The sequence below is a fragment of the Rousettus aegyptiacus genome, unplaced genomic scaffold, assembly GCF_014176215.1.
Source record: "Rousettus aegyptiacus isolate mRouAeg1 unplaced genomic scaffold, mRouAeg1.p scaffold_m13_p_5, whole genome shotgun sequence".
NCBI lineage: Eukaryota > Metazoa > Chordata > Mammalia > Chiroptera > Pteropodidae > Rousettus > Rousettus aegyptiacus.
Window position 1 is genome coordinate 72,623,976 of NW_023416308.1, and position 17,909 is coordinate 72,641,884.

At 40.9% G+C, this 17,909-nt stretch overlaps 1 protein-coding gene across 3 annotated transcripts in view; it reads left to right on the forward strand.

Annotated features, from left to right (window-relative positions):
• The first annotated feature begins 260 nt into the window (after positions 1-260).
• The window catches only part of GAB2 (GRB2 associated binding protein 2), a 159,423-nt gene continuing 141,774 nt past the window's right edge, over positions 261-17,909 (forward strand). Inside the window, exons 1-2 of one of the 3 annotated variants that reach the window (XM_036220948.1) lie at positions 262-458; positions 6,532-6,815. In XM_036220948.1, the coding sequence (XP_036076841.1) occupies positions 6,738-6,815 (78 nt within the window). In that variant the 5' untranslated portion in view covers positions 262-458; positions 6,532-6,737. Of the gene's footprint in view, positions 459-680; positions 6,816-17,909 lie in introns of those variants that run through there. The other 2 variants (XM_016161462.2, XM_036220947.1) reach the window with 2 other exon arrangements.

The window sequence follows — 17,909 nt, forward strand, 5'->3', positions numbered from 1 at the left end:
GCAAGATCAGGCAGGGCGGGGGACCGCGGCCCGCGGCAGGCGTCCCGGCGAACCTCGGGCCTCTCGGGTCCAAAGCCTGGAGGCGGTGTTTGCGTCTTTGAAGCCGCGGCCGGGGGGCGCGGCGGGCTGTGGGCGTGGCGAGCGCGCACCGCCCTTCCTGCTGTGGCGCCCCCACCGAGTGCTCCCGGGCGCGCGCGGGGAGAGGGGGCGCGCGCGCGGCAGCCGGGCTCGCGCCGTGCCGCCCCGTCCTCAGCCCGCGGCCGCCGGCCGCCCCGGCCCCTTCCCTCCCCCGCGAGCTGCGCACCGCCGGCCCGCGGACCCAGCCTCCCGCGCCCGCGCCCTTGTCCGTGCGACCCCGCGGCGGGCTCCAGGCGGCCGGCAGCATGAGCGGCGGCGGCGATGTTGTGTGCACCGGCTGGCTGAGGAAATCGCCCCCCGAGAAGAAGTTGAGGCGCTATGTGAGTGCAGGCGGCCAGCGGGCGCGGCCGCGGAGGGTGCAGGCGGGGGGCGCCCTGCGGCCTGCCGGGGGTCTGGGGGCTCCGGGAGCGACTTGCGGACCGGGAGGGCGGGCCCCGGGGCCTCCGGGGGGGCGAGGAACGGCCAGCGCGCCCCGAGACTTGGGTCTGTGTGAGGCACCTGCACACCTGTCACAGGTGCGCCGCCGAGGGGCGGGGCGGGCGGGCCAGCAGGTGGAGGCTACGGCTCCTTCGCCGCGGGGTGGGCGCGGTAGCAGCGCCTTCCCAGCCAGCCTCCCTGTAAACTACATACAGTATTGAAGTTTGTATTGATTGTTTTTGGAGAGCGAGAGAGTTGATTCCCGGGGTTCGGGGACGATAGTAATCCTGAGCGGCTTCCGCCTGCAGAATTGGGGGAATGGGCAGGAAAGGGGAGCATAAACTGTGGGGCCGCTCAGCCTGGCCCCACAAAGGGCGAGGCGTCTCACACCCTTTCCCCGTTCCCTTTCTCTGCCCGCCCCTCCCGGTGGCCGCCTGCTTCCTTCCAGTCCACAGCTTCTGCATCATGGGCAGCGTCAGCGGCATGTGCAGCCCTTGTATGAAGTGACTCATTTGTTTGTCCCTCTTCTTTCCCTTTATTCTGTATGTCTCTCACATACATCCCCACCACCACCACCCAACTCCTGGATGGTGACACTGCAGTTTGGTCTGCTATAACTGACCCAGGTTTTGTGTTGTGCAGTCCTGGGTATTGGGGGTCGAGAGAAATCAAGGTTCTCAGCTGCCAGGTGGTGCTAACCGACAGTGTTTACTGAAATTGTTGGGACAGCCTCTCCCTTCTAGGTGAGAAACTGGCAACATCAAGCAGAAGGTGGTACATACAGTCTGGTGCTGAGCGGTCAGGAGGTCTGGCTTCCCCCAAACAACAGAAGATGCCGTACCTGGTGGGATCAAAGTACAAACTGGAGCCGATTACTGAGATTTGGCTGAAATCAGCCCTGGGCTGTTTGCAGGTGTTTTGAAATAGAAATAAGGTCGCTAAAAAGTGTCAAGGTCTCCCATCCCTTCCTTCTGCACTTCCTATGAAATGTCCTTGTTAAACTGACTCGAAGCTCTGGGATCATTCCCACAGCATGGAAGTGAGCTAGCTGTTGCCTTCCAGCTGCAGTGCATCAAGGGAGCTCTGAATAGACCCTGCCCTCTGTCAGCTGCACCAGTGGCTGTCCATGGGGGGAGAGGCAGAAGCTTACCAGAATTTCCTGTCTTGGCTCCCCAGATCAGAACCAAGGGACTCTGGCCTCTGGACTGAGGAAGTGACACTCTGTTTTTCAAAGGAAGTGTTGTTGTTGGGGAGTGCAAGTGTATGTGTATGTAAATGAAATCGGGCTCTTATTTAGATTATTTGCTGGGAAAACATTCTAAGGATTTAGCACAGGACTTTTGAAAGTGGACATCGAATTAAAATGGGACAGTGATGTGTTCATCTAAGTTCTAAAGCTCATTTTCAGGCATGTACGTGTAGCCAAAGAATTATAATTACTAAGAAACTTTTCTGCTCTTCAGGTTGTATCACTTTATTTAGGAAAGGTGAATTTTTATATTAGGTTAAGGTAGAGTAATTTGCTATTAGTATTTTTATAAATACTGAAAAAAAAAATATTTGCCCCCAAACAGTTTCCAAAAACCTGTCAATAAAAGTGTAACACCATACCAGGTAGTGGAATAAAGTATCCAGTAAAAATGTGACTGTTAACTGTCAATTTAGAACTCTAAAGAACCTTGAAACTTTGTTTTTGAAACCTTCTGCAAACAATTTGATATTGTATCTACATTTGACTAATGACTGTTTCAACTCTATCACTCAGACTCAGTTTATGACCCGTTTCTTGGGTATTTTTGTTTACAAAACAAAACAAAACAAACACAAAACTTTAGCTCAAAATAACCAAGTTTGGAGGCTTTAGGGTCAAACAACTTCTTCACCCAGTTGAAGTACAGGCATACCTCGTTTTATTGCACTTCAATTTATTTTACTGCACAGGTGTTGTGGGGTTTTTTGTTTGTTTGTTTGTTTTACAATTGGAAGGCAGGACCCTCCACCAGCAAAAAGATTACAGCTCGCTTTATTGCAGATACTTGCTTTATTGCAGTGGTTTGTGACCAAACTTACATTATCTCTGAGGTATGCCTGTACATACTTGACTCCCTACAGTCATATGATGACCTTAGCCTCCTTTTCATCTTCCCTGCAGCTCCAGCACATAAGGCGTCTGACCAAACTAAGAGCTTTCCTTAGGCTAGGGTGTGATGTGTTCCATTGGTATGATTGGAAGTCTCTCCTACTGTGGAAGTCCAGTTCCTTTAGTTGAAACTGATCTGATCTGTGTAATCTTAAACTCTTGAGGAACTGTCTACTTTTACATGTTCTTTTCTTTATGGGTATTGAGAATATCTGCGCCCTGTTTTAAGTTAGAATTCTGCCAGTTTCCTCTGTTCATTAGAGGCCCAAGTTCATTAGAACCAAACTAGGAAAGAAGCATTTTTCCAGCCCTATTGTTAACCCCCCTCCTCAAAAAAAAAAAAAAAAAAAAAAAAAATCTGCTTATTCTAGCATATGTACTAGCCATGTTGTATTATAGAATGACAAATATATAAGATTGTATCAAGCATCTGAGATCATGGAAAAATCAGCTGATAAAATAGATCACGACTATTTAAAATTAATTTAACAAACTACCTCTTGTTAATTTAGGGAGGAGGTAGGTATAGGGGGGAAAACAGCTTGAAAAAAGCTATGGCAAATGTTACCAAGGATTAGCTTTAGGAATTTTTTTTCATCAGCCTTTTCTAATTTATTAATCATAAAAAAAAAAATGTAAAAGGTCTATTCAGTATTCGCTGTGTGCCCTGAAAGAATTCCAAAAAGTGACCTCTGCAGAGTAGCGAGTACTGCCTCTGGGGGCATCATGATATGATTGCAGTGGGAGGCTGGTAGAAGGAACAGCCCCTCCCATCCTGCTGCAGTGTGTGTGTGTGTGTGTGTGTGTGTGTGTGTGTGTATGCGCGCGCGCGTGTGTGTACACATGTGAACACAGATATATACATGTATACAAAGCTGAAACCAGATTTTCTTGAGGAAAAAGATTTAATGACATACACTATTCTATAATTTTATATTAATTTCACGGAGTTAAAAGATTTGGAAGGAAAAAAAAATTTAGGGGAAAGAGTCGCAGCAGCATTGCCCCCTGGTGGCTAATTTGGAGAAAGTTGAGTATGAACAACTGAATTAATGAAACTTATTGTTTTTATTTTATTAAGTACATTTACTTATTAAATACTTGTGTCCCAGGTACTGTATTAGATGCTGGAAATAAAAATTAAGGCAACTCTTCAGTCTTAGCTGATGACCTTGCCTTCTCTTTCACAAAGAAAATTGAAGCTATCAGGGAGCAGCTGTCTGCACATACTGTGACCAAATTTCCAAATGTATGTGTCTCCTGCATGGCTTCTTTCCTTTTCCCTTATTAGAGTAGAGGAGGTACCCCTTCTCAACTAAGCCTGCTACTTGTGCACTGGATCATATATCCTCTCCTGCGTATTCAGATCATTCTTACTGTTTGTCATGAATTTTCAACTTCTTCCCCTCTATTTTTTCCTTTTCATTAATATTTAAACATACTTGCTTTTAACAAAATTTTCCCTATCACACCCCTTCCTTCTCACTGTGCTTCCTCTTTTTCTTGTTAATGGTTGTTTATATTGTCTTTATTTTTCCCATCTTCTCAGTCAGCTCTCATGTGAAACCTACTTTGTCATTTCACCAGAGCTATTCTCAGAAAGGCACTAAGTGACATCGAGGTCACTAAATTCAGAGGTTTATTTTTCACTCATTTAAATTTCTCTCCTCACTCCTTGGTCACTCACTCACTCTTGAAACACCTTTCTGTTATCTTCCAATATGATACCATATATACCTGGTTTTCCTCCTTTTATGGCCACTGTAAGTCTCGTTTGGTAGACTGACCCTCTCTCTCCAATCCTTAAAGCGTGAAGCTCCTTTGTACTCACAGTGGCTGTGCTCAAGGCTCTTTTCTTCTCCTTGGAAAATTTAATCTAGTCCATTCTCCTGGCTTCAGTTATCATTTGCATGCTAGTCATTACCAAGTTAAATTTCCATCCCCAGGCTGTGTTCTGAACTCCAGACTTGCCTAGCCAGTTGTTAACTGGACATCTCTACTTGAATATCTCCCAGTCAACACAAACTCACCACACCCAAAACTAAACTCTTCTTTATTGCACTATTTTTCGCCCCATGTCTGCTCAGTAAATGGTGCCACTGACCACACAGTGGCTCAAGCGTGAAACTTGGGAATCATCTTGACTCCCTGTCACCCACATCCTTCACCAAATCCCATGATTCAGATCATTCTTACTGTTTGTCATGAATTTTCAACTTCTTCCCCTCTACTTATTCCTTTTCATTAATATTTAAACATACTTGCTTTTAACAAAATTCTCCCTATCACACCCCTTCCTTCTGTGTTTTTTTTTTTCTGTGTTTTTCTGGATCCCCATTGCCATTACTCTTAAGATTATCATTTTAATAACTGTCTGTTGAGCACTTACGCTGTGCCATGCATTGTGCTTAGACCATGGATCTCTTAATTTAATCTTTTAGCCCTATGAGAAAGGAAGTGATTTGCCCAGCATCACCTAGCTTTGTCCTAAAGCCTGAGCTTTTTTTGAAATTAAACCTTTTATTTTGAGATAATTGTAGATGCATGTCTAGTTATAAGAAACAGTAAAGAGAGAGCCCATGCACCCTTTACCCATTTTTTTCTCCTAATCTTACATCTTGCAGAATCATAGTACAGAATCACAGTAGGATATTGACAGTGATGTGGTCAGGATACAGGGCGTGTCCATCGCCACATGGTCTCTCGTGCCGCCATATTACCGTACCATCCCATCCCCACCACATCCTTAGCTCATGACAATCACTAATCTGTTCTCCATTTTATAATTTTGTCATTACAGAAGTGTTACATAAATAGATGTATGTGTAATTTTTAGAGTTGGCTTTTTTTTTTTTTTTCATTCAACAGAATCTGGAGATTCATCCAAGTTGTTGTATATATTTCTTATTTATGGGTGAGTGATATTCCAGAGTAAGGATGTACCACACAGTTCATTTGTTAAACTGTTCACCCATTGGTTTTAATTTACATTTCCCTATGGATAAGATAGTGGACATCTTTTCATATTTTTGCCATCTATATATCTTCTTTGGTCAGATGTCTCCAAGTCTTTTGTCCATTTTCTATATGGATTTTTTTTTAACTGTTGAGTTTTGAGTGTTATTTATATGCTCAAGATACTAGTCCTTGTCAAATAGGTGGTTGCAAATATTTTCTTTCAGTCTGTAGCTTGTCTTTTCATTCACTTAACAGGGTCTTTCACATAGCAAAAGTTTTTGATTAGGATGACATTCAGTTTATCAATATTTTGTTTTATGAGTTGTACTTTTATGGCCAAGTCTAAGAACTCTTTGCCTAGCCTTAGGTTGCAGAGATTGTCTCCTTTTCCCTTAAACATTTTATAGTTTCATAGTTTTCATTTAAGTGTATAATCTATTTTGAGTTAATTTTTTAGTGACATTTAGATTTAGATACCCCCCGCCCTGCCCCTCGCAGTGGATACTCAATTGCTCCAGCACCATTTGTTGACGGGGCCATGCTTCCCTCATTGAATTGCTTTGGTACCTTTGTCATAAATCAGTTGAGCATGTTTGCATAGGCCTGTTTCTGGGCTCTCTGTTCTGGTTCATTGTTTCATGTGTCTGTTCTTCTGCCAATACCACACAATCTTGATAACTATAGCTATATGATAAGTCTCGGAATCTGGTAAACCTATTCCTTCACTTTATTCTTGATCAGATTATTCTTAAATTTTTCTAAAAGGTAACTTCGAAAAGTAAGCTCATCATTGGAAAATCTGAACACTGTTAAAGTATAAATAAAAATTACCTATAATCCCATTAACTTTGAATTTTTCTGTAAACTTATTTCAACAGAGAATGTGAGCGTAAGAAATATATTTTAGTTCAGTAATTTATCAGCCATTGTGTGTCAAGCACTCAAGTTCTGGAACTACAAAGAAGAAAAATAAAAGGTGTCCTGGAGAGGTGGCCATAACTAGAATTAAGCCAAGAGAAGAAAGATTTCCAGCCAGGGAGACCACTGACAGTGGAGGCCAGGTGGCAAAGGACCTGTATCGTATATGCAGGGACACTGGAAAACAGTTTGGTGTTGCCGAACCGTTAGCAGGATGACGGAAGTACTGGGCTCTGCTGAAAAGGTAGGCAAGAGAACATGTGAGCTAGTAAGAACATGGGAGGGGTACAAATGCCTAACAGGTACATGAAAAGATGTTCATCATCACTAATCATTAGGGAAGTGCAAATCCAAACCACAAAGCGATAGTACTTCACACTTGTTAGAATGGCTGCCATCAAAAAGACAAGAAATAACAAGTGTTGAAAAGGATGTGGAGAAAAGGGAACCCTTGTGCACTGTTGGTGGGAATGTAAATTGGTACAGCCACTATGGAAAGCAATATAGAGATTCCTCAAAAAATTAAAAATAGAACTACTATATGACCCATGACCCAGCAATTCTACTTCTGGATATATATCCAAAGGAAATGAAAACTGGATATTCAAGAGGTACCTGCAATGTTCATTGCAGCATTACTCACATTAGCCAAGATTACATTGGACTATATTGGCAGACAATGGATTATATTGTCCATTGATAGACCCTGGATGAATGGAGAAAGAAGATGATATAGACACACACACACACATACACACACACACACACACACACACACACACAAATACACAAATATTATCCGGCCACAAAGGAAATTCTGCCATTTATGACAACATGATGGACTTTGAGGGCATTCTGCTAAGTGAAGTAAGTTGAAAGACAAATACTATATGTATCACTTTTACATGGAATCTAAAAAGTCAAACTTACAGAAATAGAGAGTAGAATGGTGGTTACCAGAGGCAGGGGCGAGGGGAATTGAGATGTTGGTCAAAGGGTACGGACTTCCAGTTAGAAGATGAATAAGTTCTGGAAATCAAATGCACGGCATTGTGATTATGGTTAACCGTACTGTATTGTATACTTGAAAATTGCCGAGAGAGTAGATCTTAAATATTCTCACCACACACATGCACACAGGTAATTATGTGATGTGATGGAACTGTTAGCTAATGCTACAGTGGTAATCATACTGCAAAAAATATATATCAAATTAACATGTTGTACACCTTAAACTAACAATGTTGTACATCAATTATATCTTAATAAAGCTGGAGGGACAAAAAAAAAGTACGGGAGATGGAGGTCTTTAGAAAGTAGAGTGAATTCAAGGTTTGTTTCTAGACCATGCTAGGTAGCTGGGGCTTTATTCCAACAGACTATTTGAGTATTTCAATAAATGTTCTATCTGGTTCCAATTTCTAGGACAGATAATCAGATGGAAATTCCTTTTAGCAGCTTTCCGTTCTGTGAACTGAACCAGTGGATTGGTTCTTTGTGTTCACAACATCAAAGAGACCACTCTAACCCAGGACCAGTATCCTGAGTTCTCATCACAAGCATTGGATCAGAACTCATTTGGAAGCAAACTTCGTGTCCAGCAACAGATGAATGAATAAACAAAATGGACTGTATATGTACAATGGAACACTATTCAGCCTTAAAAAGGAAAGAGATTTTGACACATGGACATGTAATAACATGGATGAACTTTAATGACATTTAGCTAAGTAAAATAGTCCAGTCACAAAAAGACAAACACTGTATGATTCCACTTATATTAGGTACCTGGAGAAGCCAAATTCATAAAGACAGAAAGTAGAATCGTAGTTGCCAGGGCCTGGGAGAGGGAAGAACGGAGAGTTATTGTCTAATGGGTACAGTTTCAGTTTTGCGAGATGAAAGGAGTTCTGAGACAGATGCTAGTGATGCCAGCACAAAAATGGGAATACTTAATACCACTGAACTTTACGTTTAAAAATGGTTGGGATGGTAGATGTTAGGTTTACATGTGTTTTACCACGATTAAAAACAAAAACAAAAACACTCCTTTGCTAAGGATTAGTACTTGGCCCTACGAATGCTTCTAATCCAAAGAAAAAGACAGGATGGAGTCTTTACAGTCTTGAATGATAATGGGCTGTTCTCTCAGGGATACCTAAAGGCAGCGAATTTGTGCGAAGCAGGATTGCATGCATGCCTGCTGCTTTGCTTAATGAAATGACTTTTGATGTTGCTTTCTGTCTCTAGCTGGCCCTTTTCTAACTAGAAAGGAAAATGGAATGAGGTAACCTCGACCTTATGAGATATGCTGAGAAATATCAGTTCTTGAGTGGGCTATTGTCTGCATCCAAATTAATGTGGATAAGCCTTTATTTTGTATCCTTTCCCTTCCCCAGGGAATATATCTATCCTGAATCCTGCCTTCAAGGAATTTTCAGGCCAGGGAGACCAGAAGTATACATGTGAAACAAAGCAATGCCCTTATAAGGAGTTATATGGTCCAGACAGCAAGTTTCATGAAGGCGAGAGCTCTGAACATGGGATAAAAATGGAAGGGCTTCCTAGAGTGGGAGGTGGGGATGTGAGTTGGACTCAAAAGATTAGGACCTAGAAAGAAACATGACAGTTGGAAAGGAGCAATGCACATGGGATTTGGGGATGGTGAAAATCCATACAGAGTGGAGGAGTCTATAGTAGAAATCAAAAAGAGGTTTGAAAAGTGGAGAGCTGAGGGAGATAGTCCATAAAAGGCCTTGGATGGTAGGATAGTATTTAGTAATGAAGAGCATCACTCACAGTAAGTCTTTGCCTCTCAGATGACCACTCCTTCCATGTGAAATGTTAGTGATGTGTGGACATTGTTTATCTCCAGAAGACCTGTCTTAGTGTTTCAAGGACCTCTGGGTCCTTGAACAAATGACTTGATTCTCTGAGCCTACTTACTTGGAGTAATGTGTCTTTCTTTGCTGGGTTTGAGAATTTACTAGGATAACACATGAAAAGAAAAATCTTAGCACAGCATCTTGCCCCCGGAATAGGTAGTTAATATAGGGGGATGTGGCAGGAGTGGCTGACATTTGTTAATTCTTTCATAGGATCTCTGAACATGAGCACAGGTGTCTTCACATCATTTCAAATTTTGGCTAGATCTGAAGCTTACGAGGTCAGAATGTAAATGAAATTCCCAAGTTAGATCTTACAACAAGTTCTAGGGAGTTAATTTTTCCTGAAAGGAACATCTCAAAGCTCTCCTGATTTCCAGGAGGGGAAATGAAATCACATGAGGATTTGTCTGGAGCTATAACTTTGACCAGTTTCTGGAAAAAATGTGTGTGCTAGGAGATATAAAGATCAATGCGTGAGATTCTGGATCCCATGTTTGAGACTGGTTTAAAAATGTAGAAACTTTCCAGTAAGTCATAACTCTTTAGGCTGGTGTCTACTACCCTCCAGGCCTCTCCAAATTGAGCCCCTTTCTTGGCTTGTTTTCGCAAGCACTTTTTTCAGTTACAGTTTGGTATTCTCACATGGGGTATCTCTCTGCTCCCTTTGTTAGATGATGGGCGTTTTACACGATAGTGTAAGCATCTCAGGGCTTGGTGCCACTTGTCAGGCATCAGTTATAAGTAAGGCACTATCAAAGTCATTGTCATTTATACTTCACAACTATTCCCATCCCCAGCTTTATGCTTTCTTTTTTTGTCTATCTACCAGTTGTCAAAATAGTGCGTGAGTTCCTTAGTATGCTTCAAAGTGATCAATTAGGGCATTTTTAGTATTATGAGCTCACATATTTATACATACTTGATGTGTTTGAATCTGTTCTATTTGTTACCCTTATTATACTCAGATTGTGCTGTCTTTAGCCAGTGAGCCTGTTCAAGTTGTCTTCTGAGTTCTTTTGACATGACCTTAACAGTATTTGAGTTTCTTTGGTATCTGGTGTGACAAGATGTTCCAGGCTTCTCTTGTATGTTTTCTGATACAAACTTAGAATTAGCCATATCCTCAGAGAGTTCTTTTGTTTTAATAAAAGTGATATCTAGAGATCCAGATGGGCTTTAAGGGGTGCTTCTTGCTATTGGGTTGGTCATACTTATTTTTCACATGGTTATAACTAATATGAACTATCACTTTGTATTCTGCTTTTTTCACAAGCCATCATTGTGAATATTTTATTTACTTCTACAAGTATTTTTTCCAGCTTTTAATTTTGAAAAATTTCAGTCATACACAAAAGTAGAGAAAATGGTCTGACGAACACCAAGTCACATAGTTTCGAATATTATCAAGATTTCATCACATTTGTTTCATCTTGTTTATTTGCTGGAATATTTTAAAGCAAATTCTAGACATGTACATAAGTCTTATAAATATCATGTGAGTGAATGTGCCATACCTTCTGTATACATTTCCCCTGGTTAGACATTTATGTTACTTCTAGTTATTCAGTTATATACAACACAGGCCTGTTCTGTTATAGGGATGGAACATCTGAGAGGTTCACCCAAGCTGATGAGCCACAGCACTTAGTTCTCATTAACCATCCCCGCAATTTACTTGGAGGAATTTCTTGGGTAGGCAATCAGTGTATCTTTCCCTGGCCTGCTTTGGGAGAACATCCCAGCTGGAGCTCTGCAGGCTTGCAAGAGCTTTTTCTACATAGTAGATTTTCATGTAGGGATTATTCGAAATGAATCTGTTGCTTTGATCTTTTGACTTTTTTGATATAATTTTCTAGAGGGAAAAGTGAGTATAAGATAGACGTATACATACCTTTTAAAGTATCAACAGAGGCTATGATATGTTGAGTTTAATGCCCATTAGAAGTCTATCTGAAGATAATGTCATTAACAAATAATATGGTCTACAGTGTGCATAGAATTCCCCTCTGAGTTTACAAACTTGCTGGGGAAGCAACTTGAATTATAATGGCAGGCCATACAGATGACAAAGACCAGTGCCATAGGAGCCCAGATGAGATTGGTCTAGTGTGGTCAGTGAGTTCAGTGTCACAATACCTATGTTTAGATTTTGCTTGCTGGGTGATCCGCCATTTCACCTTTCTGCATTCATTTCCTCACGCATTCGTAGGACTCGGTTCACGTGTCATCTTATGGCATCGTGTGCTGCCTCGCCCTCCCCGTCAGAGTGAGTCACGGAGCCCCTTCTCCACACTCCTGTGTCACTGGGCCTTAGTACCACTAACTGGTATTTATGCTGTGCTTCCCCCAGACTGGCAGCTTCTAGAGTGTACCATGTCCTTTGTTCATCCTTGTAGCCCTGGTCCCCAAAGCACAGTAAGTTATTGCTAGACCAGGACTTTATATGCTTTGACGTTTTAAACAGATATTACTTTAGGATTAGTTTTGTTTCTTTAGATGAAGAAAGAGCTTGAGCTGGTATTGGATTGCAAGTGCAAAATTTATTTTTTTTGGAAACAGGTTTTGGGAACTTTCATGGGACAGGCTGTTAAAAAATTGAATTTTTTGTACTACTTAAAATTTCACTCTTAAAGTTATCATAAATAGACTATTATAAAAACAAATAGCAATATTAAAAGAGATCACCTATAATATCCTTACCATGGCATAAACATTAACATTTAAGTGTATTTCATAGTCTCTTTTTTCTTATGTTTATACATACTGTGTTTATTTTACAAAAGGGAGTAATACTCTACCACCTTTTGTATGCTCTAAGTTAATATATTGAAAATATTTCCTTTTATCAGTCTTCCAAGACATAAGTTTGAATAGCTGCTTAGGCAGAATGACATAAGACAGAGCTTCTCAAGCATATGTAATTGAGGGCACTTTAAACAAACATTTTTACAGGTTCTTGATGTAAAATTAAATTATCTTTATTATTATATAACCAAAATGTCTATAAAATTATGAGATAAAAGTATATACTTATAGCTCTTCTCCAATTATAAAACCAAAACAAATATATAACTTCAGAATCAATGTAATTCTTATTAACAACAGTGGATATTTTGCTGAAACTAAATTTCTTAAAATGTGAATATTGCCTTTATTTCTGTGGGTCCTATCTGTTCTGTGTCCCTTTCTTTTCTGTGTTTGAACTATAGTGAAACATTGGCTTGTATAGCAAGCCATTTGGCTTTTGATGGGTATGACTACGTTATTTATATATCCAGTCACCTCTGTCCTTTCTCATTAGTCATTGGTGATGATATTAAAGAACTTAATATTTGATATCAATAAGATTACAAATGCAAATACTGGTAATCAAGGAGCACCTTTCACTTGTGAGATGATCATTTAGATGACTGAGACTATGCTTACGAATTTTAAGATCACCTTTATCCTTGAGATGAAACCTCTTTATTGAAAAAAATTTTTTGAAGTGGATTTGGAGATCCCTAGGAATGTGTCTTTGCCCCCTATACTGAAAAATCCTGATTTACCTGTAAAAGGCATGGGTTCTTAAATTAGCTCTGGGTTGAAATCTACACTAAGCTTCCCACATGGTTTGTGGACTTGAGCAAGTTTATCTTTCAGAGCTTTAAATTCAGTCTACGTAGTGGATATAATGGCAACTTTAACCAGTTAATTGAACAATACGAACTCAGAGGAGTGCAAACATGAATGCTTTTATTTTTCCCCGGTCAGAACACCAAAGTGTGCTTTGTCAAAATCTCCTCTCTCCTCTAGAGGACAAATCCCTTGATGATACCTTGGGCAGAGTCTGAAACCTATTGAAAATTCACCATTTTAAAATTTTAGTACATCTAATCGAAAGCTTTTCCTACTCCTATTACTGACCGGACTTGTGACTCTAGGGATGTGAAGTGGGGAAAGGTAGACTTGGTTTATTTGGAGCGTGTGGAGGTGGGAGAACAGAGTCTCTCTGGACTACTCCTGTTGTTACAGTGTCTAGGGATGAGCAAGAAGGAGAGGGACAGGGATAAGTGTTTCTAAATAGTTGCTGCTGGGTCCTCCTTGATGACCTTTACTGGTTGTCTGACCAGCACTGCCTGTGTGTACATGCCCCTCGCTTGTGAATTCTTCGAAGGTTAGGCTGGCCCACTGCTTAACCTCCAGATCTGGAGGGGAAACTAGTATTAAATTCTTTCAGGCCAGCCCCTCTCACTCTCAGTATCCCACAGCTGGGGCCCACTTGCTCAATGGACAGCCCTCTTAGATGAGGACCTAGCAAGAGGGCTTGAGGCCAGCAGTTTCCATGGGACTGCTTGATACAGTGGACTCGCATCCATGGCGAACACTTCTTGCTCCATTTCCCCTTCCTCTGTCCACAGTGGTACAGGGCAGGTCTATAAGTCAATTGCCTAAGCAGACATTTACCAGGCGGTACAATTTCATTCATTCATTCATTCATTTTAAAAATTCTTTAATGTCACCACATATTCGACTCCTTTTACCCCATCTACCTCCCTCCTCTTCCCTCTCCCCCTACCCTCTGGTAATCACTAGTCTATAGTCCATGTCCATGAGTCTCTGTTTGTCCTGTTCGTTTATTGCTTTTAGGTTTATGTCCCACATATAAGTGATATCATGTGGTTTTCAACTTTTTCTGTCTGGCTTATTTCGCTTAGCATGATTATCTCGAGGTCCATCCATGTTGTTGCAAATGGCAGTATTTCATCTCTTCTTATGGCTGAGTAATATTCCATAATTAGCCCAGCCCCAGTTACTGATTGCTCTCTTTACCTTATGAGGAGCTTACCTCTTCTCTATTTTTAGCTTTGGTTTCTGTTTGCCAATTCTGGTGCAACTGGAAAAGTCCCACTAAACATTCACTTATAACTGCTTTATAAGTTGCTGTGGTATTAAACGTGATCATTTCAGGCACATTATAAGCACACTATAAATGTTAACTGTTAAAATTATTGCAGTGCCAAATTTATTTGATTTTTCTGTTGGACATTTAGATAGTTTATTATTTTCCACAATTTTAACTAATGCCATGATCTTTATAACAAAGATTTTTATCCTTAGGACAAATTCCTATAAATGGAATTTCTAATTCAAAGGATGCAGTTATTTGTAAGGCTTTGATATGTCATATCAAATTGCCTCTCAGAAAGGCTAGTTTTGGTTTTCCTGATTCTTCTGCAATACCAGATATTATAATTTTATAAATAACTGACAACTTGACAGGTACAAAAGTAGTTCCTTGTTGTAATTTGAATTTCTGTGATTGCTACTGATTTGAATACATTTTCCTGTATTATTAACTCATGTTTTTAATGAGTTGCTTGTTCAAATGATAGGTGCTTTTTAATATAAATAATTGATGTAATTGGGAAGACTGAGTGGCCTTGGGTAATGCAAAAAAAAAAAAAAAAAAACTTGAAATAATGTGAGCAGGGAATCTCCAGGAGTAAGGAGATAAAAGATTGACCAGACATGACCAAATGTTCCTGTTATTTAGCAGTTCCCTTCTGAGACCTTTTTAGCTCTGACTCCATAGATTTTCCCCATGTAAACTTCTGACTTCAGTTTCAAGGCCTACCTCAAATATCACCTACTTTGTGCCACTTCCAGATTTCCTTCTGAAGATTTGTCTTTCTACATCATCCTACCGTACCTCTGTGCAGCTCTTATGACACTAAAGTGTGACTGCAGTGTGACTATCTCTCCCCTTAATTATGTGGGCTCTTCAAAGGCAGTGATAATTCTTTTTTGACCTGTTTGGCACAGAGACACTCAGGCAAGAGATAAGGTGACGAATAGGAATCATCCTTGCTCTTTGGTAGCTTATAGTTTATCAAGGAAAATAGACATCTAAACTTACTAATTAGATATAATGCAGAACATTCTGCTATACTAGAGGTTGTGGAAAGTGTTACAGGAGAGTGGAATAGATTAACTCCACTTGGAGTGGGGCTCTATTAGAGACAACATGACAGTGGAGTTACGCTTTGCAGAATAAGTAGGAGCTCATTAAGCAGATGGGAAAAGAACATTTCAAGTAACAAGAACAGCTTGACTAAAGGCCTGAGGACAGGGATACATGAATATTGAGGGAAAGCGGCTATATAGGGAAGGATGAAGAGTGAGCTTCAAGTGACCCCTGTTTTCTCCCCAGGACCCCATCTTCATTACCTTTACTCACCATGATCCCTTTGCTTTGTCTGGAATATCTTATCTCTCCCCTGACTCCCCAGACCCTCTGAGTCATTCTGCAAAGTTGCTAAATACCCATTATGTGCCATGCACCAAGGGAAAGAGGCAGAAATGGGTTACCAGAGAACTCTGAATGGCATCATGGGAATGTTAGTCTCATATGGAAAATCTAGATAAGAAAGCAGTATCTTGCCCAAATTCTTTTTGGACTGTCCAGAGTCTTCCAGTTAACTGAGACATTTTCTATTATAGCAGCAGTAGATAAAAATAGGTATTCTTAATAATCGAAAGAGTGTTATAGTTTATTTAGTCCTCTGTGATAAGATAATGGTTTCTGTCAAACCAGGCTTAGATAATCAAAGAAAATATAGCTTCATTTTTTTTTTTTTTCTGTAACCAATCTGCTTCCTTTTTGGCAGTTCCTGTCTGTTGTTCCAGTTACTTTTGCTTCACGATACATCTTTGAACATGATAAAGCATGCCCAAAACTTAGTCGCACAAGACAACTATTTTGTTTTGCTCACAGGTTCTGTGGATCAGGAATTCAGACAGTGTGTGGCAGGGACTGGTTTCCCAATATCAGGGGCCTCAGCTGGGAAGACTTAAGTGGCAGGGGGTGCCTCAACTGATAGGAACTGGAATCATCTGAAAGCGTCCTCACTCACACAACTGTCATCAGGGCTGGGGTGACTCAAAGGTTCCACTGGACAGGTGCCATTGACTAGGGCACCTACAGCTGGTCTCTACATACAACCTGGGCTTCCTCCCAACGTGGTAATCGCTGAGTGATCAGACCTTACCTGGTGGCTCAGGGCCTTCAAAAGTGAATGTCTTAGTGGCCAAGATGGAAATATCACGGATCTTTTGAATGGTCTCACCTTGGAAGCCACACAGTGTTACTTTTGTCATACTCTAGTGGTCAAAGGAGTCATAGGCCCACTCAGGTTCAAGGAAAAGGAATGGAGACTCCCAAACTCTTAGTAGATGGGGTGTCAAAGGATTTGGGTTTTTTTTTTAAAACTGCCATAATATTTCAATTTTTCAGTATAAACAATCTCCTTTGGATCTTTTCAAAGTTCAACTTCCTACTTAGAGATCTTTGAGTAAACACTTCATCTTTCAGAGTTACATCTACTTCCCTTTCTCTAGCACAAAATCTTGTTTTGTCGGGGCAGGGATTTTGTCTGCATCGTTTACCTCCAAATCCTTTATGCTTAATACCTATTACTGACTACTTAATGAGAATGTTTGCTATGTCTTTATGTGAGTTAAAGAGAAGAAGGTATCTATGTGGTGTCTTCTGCTTTATTGCCTAGTTTGGAAAGTATCCTGGAGTTGACTTTTGAGCTGTAAATAATTCCCTCTGCCCTTTGGGAGTGAGGTGCAGGAACCCGCTATGGAGGTTGTGCTGGTGCTAGACATTTGTCTCAAAGTCTCTGTATACTGAGAATTCTTCGCTCCAACCACAGATATCTGCTGGTCCATCAGCCTCAGTAACTACTAGATGCCTGACTCATCATGCTCAGGCCTTAGGGAGTGAGCAGCGTTGCCCCAAGCTCATCTTTCTGGCTGCCTCCGGCGACTGCATCCCAGCATGTGCCCCGGTACCATATACTAGCATAGAACTGAAGAATGAACTTTGGTAGCCTGAAGCCCACCCTCATGGTACGTATGTCAGGGAAAATGGAGTCTCAATATTTCCGAAGCGCCATTGCTCCCTGAGTTGAACCAGCTTAGTGAAAAGGAGTGTATATGTGAGGAGGGGGTGTATGAGTGAGGACCATGTCTTTGTTCTACCCCTTTTCTTCCCCACAGGATCAGAAGGTGCAGACTTCTCTTGTACTTCCCCTTTCAGGCCTAAGGCTTCTCCTGTATCACATCCTCCTTTCGAACTCAGGCTTAGCTGTAAATTAGGAGGTGCTTTATATGTGGAATATGTGAAGAAAAACTGCTCTGTCAACAAGGGGATTAGGAAGTTACATTTCAAATTAGGGAGCATTTAAAAAATATCGTAACAATTATTCTCCATTATACTGAGGCTGAAGTAAAATGACCTAATTATAGATTAGCTTTCTTCTGCCAAACTACATTTTCACAACTTCATACTATAAGAGAGTTTGGAAAGTTTATACCAGGAAGATGTGGTGATACCATCAGAACTCTCAAGTGCTGCACCAGCTTTGTTTAAGGAGTGAATCCTTGAGCCTCAGTTTTCTTTT